At 41.7% G+C, this 22,202-nt stretch overlaps 1 protein-coding gene across 9 annotated transcripts in view; it reads left to right on the top strand.

Moving 5' to 3' along the window:
* tjp1b (tight junction protein 1b) overlaps positions 1-22,202 on the top strand; it is a 61,265-nt gene that overhangs the window by 12,173 nt on the left and 26,890 nt on the right. For 7 of the 9 annotated variants that reach the window (XM_076734089.1, XM_076734086.1, XM_076734090.1 and 4 more), the window contains one exon: positions 5,673-5,814. In XM_076734089.1, the coding sequence (XP_076590204.1) occupies positions 5,673-5,814 (142 nt within the window). Of the gene's footprint in view, positions 1-3,002; positions 3,033-5,672; positions 5,815-17,649; positions 17,812-22,202 lie in introns of those variants that run through there. The other 2 variants (XM_076734094.1, XM_076734095.1) reach the window with 2 other exon arrangements.

The raw sequence follows: 22,202 nt of genomic DNA, 5'->3' as shown, positions 1-22,202 counted from the left end.
CGCTGTAGTTTGGATATTTCAAAGTATGTTTGCTTTTAAATCTATTTTCAAAGAACTGAAGACAGAATGGTCGGGGTGTGTGCGCTTTTTGGATGTATGGCTTATACTCAACTTTGTTTTGTGAGATGTGATATATTGTAATATTGTCTGTTTTTTGTTTTGTGTCTGTTTCCAGTCACTTGCTTTATTTTGTGCCGCTGCCTGTCTTATCCAGGGCACCCTTGAAAAAGAGATTCTTAGTCCCAGTGGGACCTATCCTGGTTAAATAAAGATTAAAGTAAAAAAAAAAGAAGAAGAAAAAGAATGAATGAAAGCAAAAACTGACAGGTGGAAAGGTGGGGAAATACTTACCTTTGATTTGCAGAATGCGTAGCTGTAATGAAGAAACATATTCTGAGACTCTACCTCATGCAGGCTATTTGAAACTTGTCACCAGTAAAGCACATCATTGGTGGACTTGCAAAAACACTGGTATGGTCCTTTGAGTATAATAATTAGTGCATCCCTTCTATAAACGTTGGCAGAACAGGAAAAGCTGAATACTTTGGCTTCAGAACTAACTGAACATTGTCACCCTCATCTTCAGTTTTGTTTTTAACATCATCAGTAAAGGTAACAGTAGTAGTAAAAGCTATAGTTGTAGTATCAAGTACTAGTGATAGTAGTGACAGTAACAGTGGTACTATCAAGGTGTGATATACCATTTACAGACTGTGTGTGCATTGGAGCTCTTCCACCTCTTCCTCATCTTTTTTCGACTGTTTATTGTTCAAGAAAACGTGACAAAACACACATTTTTGTTCTGTAAGTCACTTTGGATGAAAGCGTCCGCCTAATGCACGCGCTGCAGATGTTTTATTGCAGCGTCCTCGTTTGATAGGATTGCGTCCACCTGACTGAAATGCAGCGTAGTGTCAAAGAAATAGCCTAACTGTCACAGACACAGGTGAGTTTCAGGTCAAGTGCAGCAGGACGTTCTGACACCTCATGAATCATAAACACAACAAAGCACAAAAAAAGATTTTTATAATGATGAATGTGTGGAGTAGCTGTAAGCCGTTACACTGTTCTTCATTGTTATGAGAAAAAATGTCCCTCAGTGTCTCTCTGGGATTTTGAAGAAAGACGCTCTGTCGGTTTAACCTTTTCCCTTTTTGATAGCTTGATTAAAGTGACCTTTTAGATCAATACAGGTCTGTACTCATCAGCACCATGTGCCTATATTCAGAAATTAAAAGAAAGACTCCAGATGCAAACTACTGGAGCTGAAATTGTTACCTGAAAATTAACATATGGCTAATTGATTAATCTATTATGAAGTAGAAATGTTGAAGAATGACCTGATTTTGTTTTTGATATCATTCGACATTAAGTTTAATTTGGTAAAATTGAATTCTGGTTGAGATACCATGTCTAAAAAAATATTTAACATCCTGGAACAAACATTGAATTAAGACATCGATAGATTAACTGAAGAAAAAGAATAGAATTAGTTACCTCCATGAATAAAAGGATTATGGTGTATTTTTCGGCTCTGTATGCTCCCTATTCAGGGCACTATACTGTGTGTATTTGCAGATCACACATCATCTCTGAAAGACAAACACGAGAAAAGGCTTCAATGCGCTTGAATACAGAACATAAATATACTGTTTTTAAGGCTGCTCTTTGCATAATTGCGGCATTAATTCTGTACCGTTTCTGGTCAAATGGTCAAAGCTGCTTCCTGTTCTGCTGATCTCTCAGCGTGTGGCGGTGAGATTACACACTGCTCTGCCTGAACATTTAACACCATCCATGAGCAGAGACTGCCTGTGCCATGTGCATCGCATTCTCCCAAAATTAGAGGAGGCCCAGCTCCGCTTGCCTTTGATAAAGACTGTATAGCAGCAGCAGCAGCTCTCTAAATTAGGATTAGTCTTTGCAAACAGATGTTCCTTTTGCCTGCAGTCTTAAAAACCCTTTACCCCCCGCACACAGCCAAAGATTAGCATTAACCTGGCTTAATGAACTTTACACTCTGTTGCAGGCCTGCAGGGATAATACAACAAGTCTATTGTTTATGTAATGTTTCCCCTTATTTTTAACCTGCTCTTTTTCTCCAAAAAGTAAAACAAAAGCTGGCAGATAGCGTGGTTACAGTGTAGAGATAACTCATTTAGGCTCGGACAGATGTTGAATTAGATGGTGTGTCTTTTACAGTGTGTGTCTGTACATGTTTTATTGTGTCTGTGTGTACCAGACACTGGTCAGGACTATTCTCCTTGTTAAATGTTGTATTAGCAGTGGCCAAGACGGGAGGAATGGAGCGTAACATTGCCTATTGACCTGCTGATAAAGCAGTAAGCCGTTATTGCCTGAACTAATCGTACCTGATGGCTCCTCCAGGCAGGCTGGGAGAGACGGAGCAGAGGGACAGCATAAAGTCCTGCAACTGATTAATGTGTTTGTGTGTGTGTTTCCCATCCTTTCTTTGTAACTGCATCAGGCATCTGTTTGACCTTAGCTTATCTGTGAACTATGCATTATCATAGTGGGTCATCAAAGGGTCTTTGTATTGATCCTATTCCATTTTCTTTTGAAGTAGATTTTTCTTTGTTCACAGAGACTGCGAAAGGTCCAAGATGCCAATGCAGTCACTCTATCAGGTTCAAGCAGACACTCATTGTATTGTGAACTTGCCACTTGTGACCTGTGCTCTAAAACAAAACGACAAATAACAGCAAATAATTGAGGCTACAAGTTCTACTCATCACTGATGAAGATCATGTATCTTATATTTTATACATATTTTCGTGCATGTGGCAGTCTTTACACTGCTGTCTGAAATCAACAGATGAGAATAAAAACAAAAATCATAGAAACTAATCAAGTCATAAAGACATAGAAGTGTTTGTATTTTATGTTTTGTTCTCTGCTTCATGATTGTCCCTTAAAGGAACATTTTGGAAAATGCTCTCATTTGCTTTTTTGCCTCATAACTGTCAATTAAATAAAAACAGGGGGAACAGCGAGCCTGGCTCCAGCCACAGGTAACAAAACCCGCTTACCTGCACGCCTAAATTTCACCAATTAACACATTACATCTTTGTTTAATCCATACAGAAACCGAAGTGTAAAACTGACAAGTTGTGGTTTTACAGGGTCTTACAACTGGAAATATTTCTTGGCCGGGAGCAGCAACAGCAGTGATGACAAGAGTCTCGGAAGTCACTGCACCAGGCCAAGAAATAGGCCTAATCGCATCTATCTATTTGTACCTTTCACGTCTGTAAGCTAAATATGCTGTGTCTTTGCCAAAGCTTGATATTTAGCATACAGACATGTACACAGTATCCATCTACTCATCTAACTTTTAGCAAGAAAGCTAATTTCCCAAAACGTCAAAGTGTTTGTTTGAAATTATGTCCTATTTCATGAGCTTGTGTCACAAAAAGTACAAAGGTAAAAGGTCTTTTGACTTCACAACTTTGGCCATGTTTTTTGGGGTCATACGCCAAATACCATTCATCCTTTTGTCGTTTAAAATGTACCTATAACCCTGATAAAGCGAAAAGACGACATTAACATTCAGGCTCACAGTTTTATACGTTCTCTCAAACCTCAAGTGAAACACATTATACCTGCATATTTGATGGAGAAGAATTCATCACACGGGCGATGTAAAATCATTCACTGCACGTTATATCTGAGTCGGCACAGTTGCTGGCACTATGTTACATTCTGCCTTTGTGGCCTGAAGTGTTTTGGCTGAAATCCATTTCAGAATCAACATCCAAGAAATGAGCTTCTGAATGCGCAGGACTGCACCGGGCCTGTGCTACAGTCCAGGCAGCTTTTCTCATTAGTCATGTTTGCTGTATTGTTTATGAGAACAATCCGAGGTCGCTTGTAATTGACTGCACGTAATGCCGCATGCTTTTACCTCGCATTTCCAGCCAACAAGCACCTTACACCGCTTCAGGCTACTATTGAATTAATGCAGGGAGAAAGTGGGAGGTGATGTTCTCTTACCTCCCATCTTTGTCCATTCCTTTCTGTCATAATTTCCCTTGCTGAGTCTCCAAACCTCGGGAGCTCCTCTGGGCCTGCTGCTGAGCACGCTAATGGATATCTACTGTCCCTGAGCTGCACTGTGTAGACAGGATTTTGCCTCATTGAATATTGTGTTAGGTAAATCCTCATTAAGAGTGACTGTCCTCTATGACACTGAGAGAAAGGACTGGAGAGAGGAGAGGTAGGCTGTAACCAATTTGAGCTACACTGTGCAGTATGAGCACTGTGCAGTTAAGGGAAGCAGCTTTTTCTGCACTAAATCAGGCAACAAGAATGAGGGCAACAGCAAAATTCTGTAGCGTTGACAGTCTGCAAAATGTCAGAAAATTGTGAATTGTCACAATTCCCTGAAGCCCAACATGTCAGCCTCATATTGCTTTTTTGTCCGGCCAACAGTCCAAAACCCAAATGTTATATATATAAAAATCTAAATCTAAATTAATATTCAGTCTCTTTCCTGTAATTGATTTGTCAATTATTTTAGCTTTACGAGCTAGAAATGCAGTAGATACAATGGCACCACCTTCTAGCAGTGCACCCTTAATGAAAAGTTGTAACTAATAGCTTTGTTCATAGTTAAATTTATGCTTTGTAGATCAATTAAAAGCCATTAATGAGAGCAACTTTTGGGTTGCAGCTGGTGTGTCTCCTCCTCCAGCAGGACACTTGTTTGTCTTTTTAAATAGCTCGGCTAATCAACGACTTCTGGAAAAACACGCAAATATTTCAACCAAAATTAGCTCATTAACAACTTATTGGCATTTAGAACTTTAAGCTTTAGGCATTAGAAAGTCGGTAGTCCATAAGCATTTATTGATAGACCAATCAACTCCGACGACATCCCAAAAAAAGCTCTTTTGACAAACATTGATAATTAGTTTATTAACCATTAAGAAAAGCTGTTAGTTACAACCTAGAAACTCTTTATAAAGGGTGCCTTATAAGAAAGTGGGACCAAAATAATGTATACCCTTAATTTGGATGGTTCAGCCCCTCTGTAGATGCATCGATAAAGTAAATTCTCATTTCAGCTCAGCTTTATTCACCCCTGCGGGGACAATTAATTTTGTGGCAAACACACTATATTACACAGCAATTAAGCCACGATCATGGGAAACACAAAGGAAATGAGAGGCGGAGGGCTTTAATGTGGACAGCAGGGTTCCAGCAGCACAGCTTAAGTATGTCATTTGTGAAGGGTAAAACATTTCCTGAGAGTGTTGGTGATAGGTCGGCCAAGTGTGCCTCCTCCCCACATCTCACCATGACCCAGCTACAGTTTGGCTGGTGTGGCCCACAGAGCTGCACAGGCTCTCCATGTTTGAAGCTGCAGTGCTTCCTGAGCTCGAACCAGCTCCCCTGCAGGGCTGCTGTGACATTAAATCCAATTATAGATTTCTTTAAATGCCATTTTATCCAGCGGGGGACTGTGGCCTTTTGAAAAGCAAGAAACGTGACCGCTGCGTTCTTCCTCCTCTTCTTCAGCCTTGCCTGTGGCACTTTGTCCTGCTGTGATACAACAATGCTGGATGTGTACTTACTTGACCTGATGCAGTGCTGCTTTTCTTTGTCCTCCTCCTCCTCCTCCTCCCGTCCCCCTCCCGCACTGACCCCAGGATACACCCCAGCCCGACCGCTGGCTCCATCACAGCAGCCTCCTCAGTGAGCACCATTCAGGGCAAACCATCACTCCGCCGCATCAAGGGCCGCATTCACAGGAGCAAGAGTCTGGACAGCATTGATCTCCTTGACTCCAATGTAAGTAAACTGATTCAAAGGCACGCACAGTGTAATAATGAGTTGTATCACCTAATCACCAAGGCCAAAGTGCTGACAGGTTGGAGTCTTGCAGGAATGCTGCAGGACAATGAATAGTCCTTTTATTTCAACTGTCTGTATTTGATTAGTGTGTGACTGAAATAAACCACAGACATTATTAAATTCACCCAACCATACACCAAATCTAACACCAAAAAGGCTGCACAACGCAAGTTAGAACAAAAAATATATATATAATCTTTGAAGACCGCTTAAAGAAGAGATGCAACATATGCAGGATTGGCACCAGGAGCCATTACACTAAAGTGATTTGCTGCTCACATACAGATGACATGTGGTGTCTTATCTCATAAATCGTGGTCTCTCGTAAATTGCAGATCATTTCGCAAGCCCAACACACCTTTTACATTCTCATGCATAAGATGCAAGTACGGAGTTTGCTTTGTTTACTAACGAGTCAAAATGAAGGGGACAGGAAAATAACGCTGCACACTGCAGCTCTCATGTGGCAAATGAAGGATTAATCTTCATGTTGTTTTTGAAGCAGTGCCGAAACCGTTTTGTTGCATCACACTCCAAAAATATGAGCTTGGAATCTGCACTGCTGGTTGTTCCTGTGTCATGTTAATATTTCCCCTTAATTAAACGAAATGCTTGACATTTTGGGACATACGCTTGTCACTCTCATGTCTGTCCACCAAATAAGAAGCTACAGCCAGCAGACTTGGTAAAAAGACTGGAAACAGCTAACCTGACTGTGTTTAATCAGTGTAACAGTGGCATGCTGTGGTTCTATGAGAGTTTTAAACTTTGCTTTTTCTACAGATCAAACAAATGAGATCTAATGGGTTAACACAGACACGAGAGTGACATTGATCTGCTCACAAAACCCATAAAAACAGCAACAAAGTGAAAAAGTGTATTTCCAAAAATGTAAATCCATTCCTTTAATGTGTGACACAAATGTGTTTTAACTCAGAAAGGAAATGCTGAATTTCACTGCAATCAGGTTGCAATTTAATTTCTTTTACATTTGACTACTCAGCCATTTATAATCTCTTCCTAAATTAAAAAAGGTGAAGTGTTTTGCATTCATCAGCCACCATGAATAACTACTCCCATTTTCACACTTGATCTGTCAAATGTATTAAATTAGACCTGTTTCAGATTCACTGTTCATTCATTCAGAGTCACTCTAAGATGCAATTTTAGCACCAAGGTTACTACTTTATTCATAGACACACACACACACACACACACACACACACACACACACACACATCTTTCATCCACATTCACATTCAGACAACAGGTGTCTCAATCCTTCAATGTCTCAAAATGTTTCCAAATGCTCAAGGTGAAACTCTGCCTTGTATTCACAGTCACACTAAATTATCATGAAATATCCTTTGCTGAATGTTTTTAGATACAAAGGGCTTATTAATGCTAAGAGCAGTGTTTTAAATTCAGAGCTCTGATGTGCATAAATCAAAGCGCACACAGCTGTAATACACACATGGACTTTGTTTCCAGACGGAGCAGTAGACTGCTGGAGGGCCTCAGCCTCCGGGGATTTATATCGTGTTGACAGCTCCACTGTGACCTGTCTCTGAATTCAGCTTAAACGCTCCATCTCATTAAAGGATACCACAAAACCACTCAACTGGTTGAATTATTGATACAAGTATTGGTCAGCAATTGCATAACACTCACATGCTTTTGAGAACATTAGAGTTAAGAATGCCTCTGAGGTACATGCACTTCATTTATGAAGTCCTGCCTAAGTCAGCTTAGGAGTCAGCTGTGTGTCACAGTCTCCGAGCTTTAAGACGACCTCTGATGTGCTGATTAATTAATGAGACCCTTCAGACATGCTAACATGCTCACAATGACAATGCTAACATGCTGATGTCAAGCAATTGTAAAATATAACATGCTCAGCATCTTAGTTTAGCCTGTTAGCATGCTTATATTTGCTACTCAGCACCAAACACAAAGTGCAGCTGAGGCTGATGGGAGTGTCATTAGTTCTGCAGGTGTTTGGTGATGAAGCAAAGTATTTTCACACACTTTTTTTTAACTTGATGATGAAAAGTGAATTGCCTAAATTATCACAGTTCATCCTGAATGTCTGAATATGGTCTCATTCAATAGACTTCAAGACATTTCACTTAAAAAACATTTATGTCAGCCTCATTGTGGTACCAGAGATAAAATCAGGGAATCAGGGGATCCTCTGGGCACTGTGGACTTATGATTTTTTGTGCCAGTCCAGTCAGTAGTTGTTGAGATATTTCACAAGATAAGTGAAATCTTGGCCCTCCTGGTGGCGAAGAAAGGTCAGGGGGTCACTAAAGTGACTGCTGCAGGATTCATCCTGTGGAGATCATTCAGTCTGCACACAAAAATGGACAGAGAATTTGACAGCATTTGGTAGTCACTGTCTCAGTCAAAAAATGAATTGTCACGATTGAGTGAACAAAAGACCTACATTTCAAAAGTAATTACAAAATCACTGTTGAGTCCCCGTCTAGTAAACCTGACAGTGAAATGCTGGAGGTGGATGCTTTTAGGCTGTGATCGACAGATTAGCGGTGGCCTTGATTTTGAGCCATGCACGGCAATCATAAGCCCTCATCTGAATGGAAAACAGCAGTGTGGTGTCCCTGTACAGTATTCTCATATCCTCTCCTGCTCTGTAAGTCATAGAGAGTGACTTACCACATCGCTGTCATTTGTCTTTACGGCCTGCCACTCAGAGGACGCTTCAAATGGCTCAAGAGGCCACTATCTCACTAGAGACTGAGAGCTCAGCGAAGGGCTCCTGGCCTTTCCACGGTATATTTCTTTTGTGCAGGCTGTGTGTGCACTAGAGGAAAACTTGCTGACTTTGCCCAAACTCAAATGCAGCTGATGGAAGTAACGGTCCGCCTTACAGTGAGTGATGAGACTGCAGGATGCTGAGCTGAGGAGCCGTTTCCATTGCATCCTACAAAATGTCACAACAGACACAACACTGCCTCTGAGCCGCTGGATCATCTGCAGGCGCTTTCTAACAAAAATATCTCACCTGATTGGCTCTTTCAACAGAATACTGAAGTATTAATCAACTGAGTGTATGAATTTAGGTCCATAACTATCATTGCCCATCAGCATAGAGCTAAATAATCAATAGTAGTTAAGACTTTGTTTATATCGATTGCTTCTTTTGATTGCTTTTCTCTCTTGATAGTCAGGGGAGGACTTTGGCCCCCGGCCCACTCCCGCTGTCATTTGTGTTGGCAAGCAGCGCACTTGTTCACAGAAAGCTTGAATCAGATTTTAGTGCTAAGGCTGCAGAAAGCACAACAGAGATTGGGGGGGGGGGGCACTACAGTCTTTTATGCACCCGATGCCTTTGTGTATAGCAGGAGTTATTTTTCTGCGTTCATCAACAACACCTTGTCCCATTTCAAAGCAGCAGCGTTTACATTATTTCTGAATGCTTTGGGGAGATGCACGAGTCCATCTGTTCCAGCATTCCACAAAATCCTTTTCTTTTTATTATTTAAACCGCTAATCTCTCCTATCCAACCACTTTGTGATATATGTGATATGTATATATATATGTGTGTATTTGCTGCTCTATAAAAGAGCACGTCAGGGATTAATGATAAGAAATTGTTGACTGTCACCCTTTCCAGGGGACATGCCGCCTTATGCAATGTTTGTGTTTTTATCTGCATCAATGTGATGATTCTTAAATATGTACCTTATTCTTACGTGCATTGCATTTCATTGTGGCAAGGGGGGGGGAAATCTTTGACTCACACAAAACTGGTATCCCTGCTGCAGTGTGGATGCTAAACTGAGGTCGCCCTTTCATGTGCCTTGATTTTGGGAAAGATCTGTTTTTAATGCAGTATTTTTCCTGCCCTCTCAGCTGTTTTTGGAAAATGTTAAAGGAATGTTTGCTGCAGAGGCTATAACCAGGTGAGTTGCAGAGAAACAATCACGAGTGTATCAGCAGGAGCAGATGCAACAAAGCCGAGATGAAAAGCGCAATTAAATTAATTACTCCTTAACAGATCAGGATCAGTCACTAACTGGGCCTTGAGCTCTGCCTCGGTCAAAGTCTTAATCTCTTATTAGTTCTGCTTGCTCCATCCCACTTCTAAAATCCCATCCTTGGCTGCAGTCTGCCATGGACAGAGACACTCCCCCCTAACCACCACCAAAAAACCCCCAGCGTAAGCATTTATTCGCTGCTCAGTCTTCAGAAAGTGCTGCAGATGCATTTACAGAGAGAGCAACTGCAGCTGAATTAACCAATCTGCATATTCAGGGCCTGTTAGAGGGAGATTGTTCCCGTGTGATGAAGGCTTGGAGGCGCACGGGGATGGGAGCAGAGGGCCGGACCTGAGTGAGACACACCACAAGGGCTATGGAGAGAGACAGAGGGAGGGAGGAGCAGAGTGTGTGTGTGTGTGTGTGGGGGGGGGGGGGGGGGGGGGGGGGGGGGGGCGCAGGAGATTTATCACGACTAACACTGTAGGAGGCCTTACTGCTAGAAGGAGAAGAGGGGGATGAGGGGAGTGATTGGGACAGCAGCTGATTTTCTCGAGGTGAGACAGGTCTGTTATGTAAGAACAGAGTCAAATGGATGAATGTTTTTGGTCCTATCAGTGATAAGCACGGGGGGATGGTTGGAGGTGATGGAGGGGAATTGTGTGTGACACTGAGGAGGAGCTGGCCATGTGTAAATGCATGTGAAGGTTGCGTGTGTGATCCCACAGGCTGCGTGGAAACGGCAGATGTTTGGTGTGTTTCTGGAGGCTGTCGCTCAGGAGCAAGTTCTGCCTGTGTGTCCTCTGATGGGACATATGGCAGGTCACTGTGAGCACTCTGCACTGTGTGTGTTTAATACCATCATGTCACACATCTTGTAGCAATATGTTGACTTTACAGCCTCTGCAGCAGTGATTCGCACCCCATTTCACAAAGAAAAGATTTACAATTGGTTAATTACTGTGTTAATTATGCATTTATTCCTGCATAATATGCAATCCGTAAGTGTGTTTTATGGTAAATGTTCAGTTTCATATAACATCCATAGGCAAAGATGCTCTAAAATGGATTTCCTGTAGTTCTCAGCAACACGATTGGATCAAAATGCCCTCTTGTTCATTTCATAAAGGATGCTGGCTGAAGATTATAAAGAGCAGGGACCTCGGTTGTCAGTGGAAGATTTGAGGAAAATGACTCGTGCTCCTGAATTGTTTTTATGGTCGGGCTCATGTCCCTCATCTACAACAAATCATTTCAAGAGAGAAGACTCAAACCCACATAAATCCCAACAACTCTATTGACTTTCCCACATGATTTATGTCACGAGGAGAGACGTGGCACCATCAGCAGCTGACGAGCGAAAATGTAGCTCTAAACCAACAGCACATACAATATTTTTCAGCCCAAAAATACCATCTGGATCTATTAATACCACAATAACAAGCCTTCATTATAATTTCGGCTTATTTTCAAGGAGGGCTTGATGGTCATGTTATTCCCCCCCATTTGAGCACTAGAGAGTGGGGTCAAGTGAAGGACAACCAGCAGAATGATGTAATGTTGTTAGGAATCAAGATGGTGGCCATGGTGGGGAAGTCAAGCATCAAGAATGAAACACTGGGACGGTTGTCCTAAGACAACTTAATCAATCACACGGTTTGATGCTCACATGCGCTGTAGATTACACTGTCTGTTGATTGATTGTCATGAGGTGAACACATGCTGTTTTCCTGGAGGCGACGTTTTGTATTTATCAATTACATTTTACAGGCAGCATTAGGCTCAAAACCCCTCGAATCTAAATTCTAATAAAACATCATATCCAGTAAAGGACGCATGCTGAAGAACTGCGTTGTTCAGAGAATATGAATGACATATTAGGGCTGCAACTAATGTTTGTTTTCATTATCTATTAATCTGTTGATTACTTTCTCCACTAATCAATTAATCTTTTCAATCTATAACATGTTAGAAAACTGCGGCAAATGTCAATCAATATCAAAATAATTGCTGATTTATTCTCTGTTGATCAACTAATATGTTGATTGATTTTTTTCCTTTCAGTTCAGTTTGTGTCAAATCACACAATAATGGCTCAAATCACGTGAGACTCAACATTTCATAACACAACGGAGCACCGCTTATGGTCAAAGTAAAATACTTCCAAACGTACGAGACAAAAAGCTTTTTTACTTTCATTTCTTACCTTTTTTAATGAATGGAAGGAAGTTGTGTGTGTACATTTTGTGTATTTAGAGGTGTGTGTGTGTATCCTGCAGCCTGCTGTGTTGCTGGACATGTAGGATGTGTGTTGATGCCCAGGGAGGCACCATATGCTGTTTAGACTCAGGAGCATCCCGTCACGGCAGACCCGTGGGTGAACAACCCCAACTCCTTCTTGTGTCTCCCTCCATCAGCTCATGCTTGCATCATCAGCCAGCAGGGGTTGAAATCACGCAGACGCACTCTCCTCCGGCTTGTTTTCACGCCACCATGCATGATAATCTTGACATAGATTTCCTCTTGCAAGGCCTGAAACAGTCATGCTTGACGCAGATCGACAGTGTTCAGCGGAAGTCCTGCAGAGGGCAGAGTTTTACTACCTAAACGTGCAGGAACACAGTGAAACATCCATGTTTGCATAGCTGACACAACAGAGGAAGGACGGGCTGCATGTGCAGCTGGGATGTTGGTTTTGGGTGAATGTTTAGCTTTTCATGTGTGGTGATAGAACATGTTGTAGCAGTTGCTAAATACATTTTGTTATTAAAAAAAAAAACAGCGGCCACTAGAATGGAAAGTTGTTGGTCTTAGGTCTCTTGATGCTCGTGTGTTGAAGTCAAACAGTCAAGCACACAGTTCAACCCCCCACTCATCTGACGTGTTGCACTGTTTCCTCTATTAAAAGACAATAATTGAGATTTGATGCTTTTTCTTCATTGGATCATTGGATTTATCCGTGAGTCAACCTGTAGTTGTGAAAATTTCCAGTTCAACTGGAAAATTAATTTCCAGTTGAACCGAGGAAGCGGTGCTTCTTTCCGCAGTGCGGTAAATTACCCCTGGGTGATTTTTCTCCCTTTCTCTTTCCTGTCTCTATTGCCCCCATCACCTGCCCTCCACAATACCTCTTCGGTCTGGTCCGAAGGGAGCGCCTGATCCCACACCATCCAGGCCTCTAATTGCTTTACTCTCATCCTGAGTGAAGTTGCTCTCTTGGGAAAAAGACATGAATAGACAACCTCTTATGAATCCAAACTAATTTAAAGGTCTGCCTGATAGAAACTAATAAAAAACCCAGCAACTTCATTAATAATTTAGATAGTAGTTCACATCAGGAGTCACACTCTCTATAATTCTATATGATTTGAACAATGTTGTAGGTTTTGGACGTGTGAATCTCCCCGGGCTTCTATGAGCGGAGCATTTCTGATTAATTAACATAGATAATTAATTTGTGTGTGGAATCATAATTAGATTGATCAGGATCCTGCTGCTTTGAAAGCTTTTATTTACCCCCCAGGAGTTCAGCTTCATGGTTAACACTGCAGTGTAGGAGCTGGTGTTCAAAAGCAAAATAATTCAACTCACCATTTTGGTATTATTTCACCTCTCCGTCATACACATTAACTGATTGGAATTGTTCCTCTTTATTAGCATTAGTGCTCCCCTCCTGGGATAAACATACTTAGGTGATTGCTTCTTTGCAACTGTACATGATGCTGTAGTTTGATCCAGAGAGGATTTGGATGTTGGTGGCCTGTTGTCACATGATCTGGAGGGCTGTGGATGTGAGGTCATTTCATGTCACCTGATATGTCTGAGCTCTCAGCTGTTGGTGGGAAAAATGAGATGGAGATTATAGGTTCATTTGGGGAATCCTAAAAAATATGTATTTCCTCCTTGTACATGGGTCCTGATTTTAGCTTTGAAATTTATGAATCAGTAAATCCAGATTTGTGCTTTGTCTATGACATCCTGTATGTTCACAGTGTCAGATGGTGTTTGTCTCCTTTTGTTTTTTTGCTTCCTGTAGCTCAACACCATCACGCCACTTTTCTTACCATTTCATGATACACCTACCTTTAAAGGTGACTACAATTGCCAGTATAACGTTTTTGACAAAATACAATATTATGCATGGATACAAACATGCATCTGCAGGCAGTCAGTTTACAAAGCAGCTTTTATTAAAATACATAAACTATTAGTTGCAGTCGAACTACAAAGAGGCAAACCACAAAGAACAAAATGAGTCCTCAGCAAAATCTGCTGTTTAACTGCTTCAGTTGGCCCTCACATAAAAGCTGAGTACACAAAAGTTCACAGAGCAAAGCCGGCTCCATCGTTATCATGAGAACTGATATCTGTTTTCTAATGCAGAATCTAAATGTTACGCTCTAGATTACAGAGGAGATCTTTCTTCCTCTGTGGGACAGGTGCTCACATACTGTACAATCAGCTGCTAAAAAGCTGGCCAGCGATCAGGAGGCTGCAGCTAAACTCCCTCTCCTGCATGTTTCCGCTGCATTTTACTGCTGTACATCCACAACTCTGCTTCACAGAGGTCACACCTCACTCTTCTATAAAGCACCTCTTGATAAGTGTTTTTTTAACTGCTGACTTTACAAGATATCTCATCCTTGCTAGATCACGGAGTCCCGATTCTTTCTTCAGCTGTGAATGTGCGAAGGCATTACGAAACCTCGTGTAAGGAATTTCTGTCCTGAACTAATGGGCTGGCTGTCAAGTCAGTGTGTAGCTTTCTCATGCTAGAGGTCAGTGATACTGACAGAGGACAACACAGAAATCGCAGAAATACAAGCCTCTGTACGGTAGCCAGCTCACTCCATTATGAGATTACATTGATGTACTCCAATTTGTAAAACCAAAGAACGGATAACAAGATAAAAAACACAAAGTTTTGAGTATCGTCTTGCAGCTTTGGCAACACGGTGTCACATAATATCATCATTTCTCTCATGCTGCTGTTGGACAAACGCATTTATTTTTCCTCTGCTGCAGTGCTATGTTTAACGTCTGTCATGTCATTTGATAGCTGCAGTCATTAAAGCTCACAGATAGCCACGTCGACCTTTGCTTAGTAGGCTGTTTTCCTGACCTGTGCGGCTGAGAGGTGACTCGCTCACTGTCAGGGGCAGTGCACTCTAAAAGCCAACATGCTGTGAATTTCTAATTTGCTTTTCCACTCGTGTGATTTGTTCCTGCAGTCAAACTCCGGTTTGGATCCTGTCTGCGTGTATCTGAATGTGCTGATGGGAGGGTGGGCCTGCATAATTCTGTTGCACGGCATGTGAAACTCCCTCTGTGCTGTTAGAGCCAGTGATGCAAACACTGTCATGGCATTAACAGAGGGTGTTTCAAGGGCTTCGGCGGAGATACATTAAGCTCACATCAAAGCCAATTTAATCGGATGCATACTGTAAAGAAAGAAAAGTTTACCTTTGTGCATTTCCAGAGGGGTTTTAATAGCTTGATTACATTTTTCTGCTTCAGTACTTTAGTCAAGACTGAAATGCATGATGATAACTAATGTTGACAATCACCTTCATGTAACCATCATTCATGCTCAGTGATACTCTCTGGACACATTGCTAAAGGTCTGCCTGTTATTGCCATTAATGGAGATTCAACAAAACCGTAGAGGTGCAGGTCACAGATACACTGTTTTTTTGTGGAGTGTCCTTATTTCCATGTTTGCAACTGCTATTCATCATATTTTGTTTTTCCACAGGATATATAGGACTGCCCTTGTTTATCTAATTCTCTTGACCTTGGTCAACTTGCATTCTTCCATTCAAGATGCCCCCCCCCCCCCCCCCCGTCTCCTTCAGATCCTCCAATGGAATCTGCGGCAAGTCTCCTTACGTCAGCAACATTGCAGGACCTCTGTGCTCCTCCAGCATTATATTCAGCCCGTATCTTCTCCTGCACTCATTAGTGCCAGAGGTAGAGGTGACAAGAACGGTCACACAATCTCAAAGTGATAAAATGCACAACAGAAGGGGCTGCAGAGAAGTAGGTAGTTCTGGAAAAGCCAGCACAAAAACGAAAGCGCATGCAATAGAGTCTTAAGAGTGGGGTTTGGTGCAGTGCACAATTTACATTCTACTGTATATTGATTAAATCTGTATACCCCATGGGAAGGAGTATTGAGCATCGTGACTGTAGGGTGGATTTTAGTTCTATCCTCTGCATTTTAAATGGCTTTATGCAGCATGTCATTACTACTTAAGTAGCCAACCTCAGCTTTCCCTGTAAAGAGTTCATGTTTGCTGTAGTTAAAAGTGAAGTGCAAATAGATTTTTTCATAACGTCTTTCGCATTCAAGACAATACAACATCAGCGTTAAATATCTTCCACATTATGGGCCTCAAGCATTCATCCTCCAAAGCATATTTTGCAGAAAGCTATAATTTTTGAAATAAACCGCTGTTTTTCCTGATTATACATAAGCACGTGCGCGCGCACACACGTACGCACACATAAAGAAAGACATGAGGGATAATCCATCTTGTCCTTGTCCGGTCCTTTGTTTCAAAGGACGCCTAATCAATCCAACAACTCATTTTTTAAAATTCAATTTATCAAATCAATACCAAGGCTGACTTAATGGAGAACGTTCTTGTCTCATATTCTCTCTCTTACACTGGTATATAGATAATATGCATCTAGATATAAGTTGTGTGTGTAAAGGTAATAACAGCAGGATATCTATTGTATCTTGCTGCTGAATGTTTCTGATGCATGCAAATTATAATGTAAGTATTTTAAGAATCTCTCTCTTTAGGTGCAGTGTAGCTTCACTTCCATGTAGCTCTGAGTAGCTTTCTTATCCTTGCAGAGATTTATTAGCTCTCTGTTTGATCAGGATGCTTGTTAAAAGCTCCTTAAAATACAAGCTTACGTCACATATAGCAACGGCAAAGCTTACAGTGTTTTGTGGGGCTGTTAGTCTGACTGCAGTCTACCTGTAGAAGTGGTGCAATTTAGGGAAATCAGTTCAGAGACTAAGTATTATATTGCATTTGAGTTCTTCCACATAATTCCTTGCTGGAGTACCACATGCAGTTTCATTCTGTTAAAGACATCCTGGTGAGATTTCTATGGACATATGCAGCCCTAGCTCTGTGAAAATTGTTCAGTTTCTTATCTGATCAACCAGTCAACACCATCACAAAATCAGACGATGTGTTTATGTAGAGGCTAAATACGGGCTAATGAAAAAGACCCCTCTCGGGAGCCAAATACACCAAGGGCATCTATTTTTAAAACTAATAATACCCCTATATACAATACCATTGCAATATTCGTGTAACAATATTAAAAATTGTGATATAATATTCCGCAGTTAAAATTGTATAACTGTACAGCACTGCAGTAGACCTCTTTTTTTCTTTTTCTTTTTTTGTTTGGATTAGTATTTTTTCGTCAGGGTGTTTTCCTTATTAATTGCTGTGAAAAAGATGACTGGTTGAAAACAGTCGCATCCATTCTTCCATATGCAGTGGGCACTGCGATGTTCACCAGGAGCTGATAAAGCTTCATCGGTGTATTTTCACCCTCATCGACGACCGCTTGTTCTCACGCTGGAATGGCGCTTGATGTTGCTGGATAGCTGCTGCTGCTGCTGCTGCGGCTGCTGTGGACAGCCTCTCTGCATCCATGCTCCCCCCCCTCCCCCGCGGACAGACCGGAATGGTTTCTTCCAGGCGAACCTGTCACTGTCACCGCGGCGGTGACGGCAGCCGAAGTGTGAGGGCAGAGGGGGGGAGAAGGAAGGCTTCATCCACTGCCTGCCATTGCAGTGCGGCGGCTGCTGCTCTGGAGCCACATCAGGAAGAGCTTTCCATTCCTTTTCTGTAAGATTTTCACAAGCACGCCGGGAGGACCATTGCGTTTGCGAAGGTGAATGGGTTTCTTGATTTATTCGTGAGTACGTTGTTGGTGGGAGTATATTTCGCTGTAGCCGCAGGAGCTGACTGGATGTGTGTCCCCCTGCGGATACAAGCGAGCGATAACGGTACAAGCCGAGGTAACTTAGCTACCTCTGCTAGCCAACTGCATCTACGCGATATGCTAAGTAGTTAGCAAGTTGCCCAGCAGGCTAATGTTATCTTCTAATAGAAAGCATGAATAACGATGTCCCTCGTCCTAGTTTTTGTGGAGCTTGCATAAGCGATCATATTCAGTCACAAAATGCCTTGCAGTCGAGCTGTCATCAGGCGGACGGGCTGTTCCCCAGTCAAGTGCGCGGAGCGTCCAGGTAAGGTTAGCTAGGATGAGCTAGCCTAGCCGCTGGAACAAAATGTCGGCCAGCTAGGGGTTGATCTGACCAAGAGGGTATGAAGGGGGCACAATATTCATTGTGTCATACTGCAAGAGGCAGTGAGGGAGTGATACCGTGAGATCAGCTGCGAGAAATATGACCTCGTTTTCTAAATCAAAGGGAAGGTCAATGCGGTGGCATACCTTGTTTTGATGGTCCGCTTGTAAAATCAAAGTGGGTCTTTGGTGAAGCCAGGTAGCAGTTGGCTAGCGTTAGCTTGTTAGCTTGCTTTAGTTTGGTGACGCTGAAACACCTGCCTGCCTCTCCCGGTGTCTGTACACTTTAACCAGCTGTCATAATAATGTCAGCTGTGTGTGGGGGTTTTGCTGTGGGCTGCAGTCCGTGTTTGGCGTCGCTCTCCCGGGCTAACCATCTCACTGTTTTCATTTCCATATCAATGGATGGACTGCTGCTAACATGGACTAAAAGCATCAGTCATCACCTGTTGAACACTGTTGACGCTGGACAGCATCGTTTTGAGATGGTTGTCGTTTGTTTTGTTTGTTAACGTATGGTGGAAACTGCTTATAACTACAGATACTATGTGGACAGACGCTATCTGGTTTGAACATGGTGCACTACCCATTCCCGTTTATCTGGTGTGCAATACATATATGAAACCAGATATAAAATCAAATATAAACCGGGATTATCTGGAATTTTGATCATCACAATAAAGTGATTAAGCTACAGTTTCTTTACCTTTTCCTTCTGAAAGCTCCTGATGAGACTAATGAGCCTCCTGTGGGAAATAAACACAGAAGGCCTCTACCTGGTTGGCCAACACATGTCACTACCTTGGTTTACATTACATATTGTATGTAACCGTTGCCAATAACTGCCAACATATCAGGTGTTAAATATGTTTTTAATGTTGTTATTGTTGCCCAGCTCTACAGTCAGGTTGCATTCGCCTACAGTGGGAATGATTTGTGTTGTCATGGAATTTAGTTGTCTCTGATTTGTCTTGTTTCTGTTGTGGATAACACACTTTGAATTTAAAGCAAGCTCCCAAAAGGCAGTTTAAAGCATAGAGGAATATTACCTGTCTTCACTATAACGTGTGTAGTTGGTCTGTAATCAGTGGAAGTACGATGGTGCATTGCTTCACAGCTCAGTGCTGTACACAGCCTGGGCCTGTGACTGAAATATGTCATAAATGGCCTCATGATAGTAATGTTATGTGAAATTGCAGTTGGACAGGGCAACGCATTTGTCAAAAGAAGTGGAGGAGGCACAATACGGATAATATTTGTGGCAGCCATTGGATGTTGTCATAGCAAGATTAAACTGGGTTGGGTTTTTTTTTCTTTTTAATTCACATGGCAGTGTTGTGCAGTGGTTGGTGGTGAGACGAAGAGAATATCTCTCTGCTCAAGGGCAGCCATACATGTTGGCCTGTAAATCATGTTGCCCTAAGCTGTCATGGAAACAGCAGTCATCTGAGTCATTGTGGTTTGGGAAGGACAAACATATCTGACATTTTGCCTACTTAAGTTAAATTTGATGGCAGTTCTGTAGTCCTGTGTATCTGTGGAAACTGTCTGGAATAAGGAGCTCATCCAGTTACACGGTATAAGCTAAATCACAATAGTCATACTTTAATAATACTTGACTGCATTGCTGTATTAAGTAATACATTGTGCACCATGGAGAGACTAAACTTTCTATTCTATATTTGATAATGCCCAACCAAATGTCTTCTTTTATTAAGATAAAAGAGAACAAAATACATGGCACCAGGTACCTCTCTGAGGAGATGATTGATGATTGATTGCTTTGTTTGTCTAGAGAGAGGTTGCTAGAAAACAGTGCTGAAAAAAATGTGTGTGTTTCACAGTTGATGATAGCCTAGAGGCGCCACTAGAAAAAAAAACAAGGAAAACGATTTAATGAGTTAGCCTGCACTATCCTGATGTATTATATCTGTGCTTACACCATGGATTATTTTGGGTAATTAGTATCACTGTGATATTTTCATCCTCTGGGAGGTGTGACTTCAGACTGAGATGGACTCCTTGTTTCACTCTTCTTGAGCTCATAGATCTAATCCTTTTTTTCAATTTCGGAGGCTTTTCTGTTCTGCATTGCAAATGTAACTCTGCAAGAGTCTGCGTGTTCTTAAGTGTGGCTCTCATTGGCACAAGATGAATTATAATGCGACCGGTGCCAGAGGACAGATGTTTTTTTTCCTCACACATCTCAGCATGAAGGCATTATATAGTGTAATAAGGTTTTTTGTGTTGTCTGTTTTTTGTCAGCTTTCACAACCGAATGCATCCACGGGCAAGAAATTATTCAGAAGTCGACCGTGCTGCACATGCTGATAGGCCTCATCAAAGACATTTTGTGGGTTAGGCTTGAAAGAGTTGGGGGGAAATATCTTCTTTAGCTCCTTACATATTCTCTACTACCTCAATTTTAGGATGCTTTTTTGGCAATAATGCGAGCTATTGCCACGTTGATTGATTGTGTGATGTGGACATTGAAAGGTCATTGCTCTGATACTCGGCCAAGCAAAGACCTCCAAGCAAACACCTCTTAAAAATATGTCATTAAAGTTCATGTTCCCCTTGTGTACCAATCCCAATGTTAACAAATGGCACATTTACATTATGGTTATAGCTGCAGTCATACAGAGGCTTGCTTATATAAATCAAGTCCATCGTAAATCCCCATTTGAAAGGGCTGTGGAATAATCAGGATGAGGAGGCTTGCAAAATCTCCCATCAATCACATTTCAGCATGAACCTCCTGTTTCTTATAGTGCAGAAACATCCCTTATCATGACTGTTTTTCATTGGCTCCGTTGTCCTCATTTCAATCACTGTGACGGAGGGGAGGCCGGCTGCAGGTCACTGGCTCGGCTTATCAGCACATTCCTGCCCTCTTATGTGCTCTGTGTGGGGTGCTGATAACTTGCACTGGGCTGATGGAGTTCAGGAGCTGATTTCCTGGTCTGTGTGCTCACATCACTCTCAGGCTCTGGTTATGATCACTGACTCCAGCTGTTGAAACTGGAAATAGATTCTGCTCACTGTGAGCCATGATCCCTGAGAGCGAGCGTCAGAGGTTTGATCATCAGATTATTTTTTGAAAAAACAATGTATTCCTTTTTTTTAATCATAGTGGCTATAATTAATGTTTTTACTATACCAATGTATCAAATGCACAAGTCTAATGTGAACACTTGTTAATGACAGTGTTGACAGTTAGCCTCAGTGTTTAGCGCATCAAATAAGGCCCGCTGGCTCCCTCCATTTTGGAGACTTAAATCCAATCTTTGTTTTTTTTTTTAAGTAGTGCAGCGCTGGAAATCTTAACCTCCGTGTCTATGCAGAGCAGCTTTGACAGATGTCATGAGGTATCTGTGTGCTCAAGCCGTCAGAGACATTTTCTTCAATTTTTTATGACCATTTGTTACATGGTCTGCCTGAGAGACTCCTGCTCCTCTCACAGAGCGTTTTACCACTCCAGTAACTTAATCTCGAGTGTTTTTCCACAGACAGAACCTCTTATGTGTGGGATATAATTGGCTTCTAAATGTTTTCTACATAAAATATTCATACGGAGTAAAGAAACATAAACATAAAAAATACAGATACAAGTCAAAAGTATAGGTATAATGATGGCTAAAAATATAGCTAAAAACATCACTTCTTTCTCTTTTCAAATATGCTACACGCCAAGTTTCAATTAAAACATGCCACTATTTAATAGGGAAGCACAATATTGGATTTTTCAAACAACATCTTTGCCGTCCATTTCAGAGGCTTCAAAAAACCTCCACATCACAGAAATATGTTTGTAGCGTGCACATGATTAAACCACCATCTTATCAGCCTGCAATATCAGCAAAAATGTTAATTTGGGCTGTTGCCAGTATTTCATGTTAAAGCCTTTATCGGCCAGTCTCGATGACTTGCCAGTATTATCGTGCTTCCCTAGCTCATTTGTATGAGAAAATTGG

The sequence above is a fragment of the Chaetodon auriga genome, chromosome 6, assembly GCF_051107435.1.
Source record: "Chaetodon auriga isolate fChaAug3 chromosome 6, fChaAug3.hap1, whole genome shotgun sequence".
In the NCBI taxonomy this organism is placed as follows: domain Eukaryota; kingdom Metazoa; phylum Chordata; class Actinopteri; order Chaetodontiformes; family Chaetodontidae; genus Chaetodon; species Chaetodon auriga.
This window is presented reverse-complemented; position numbering and strand designations above follow the sequence as displayed.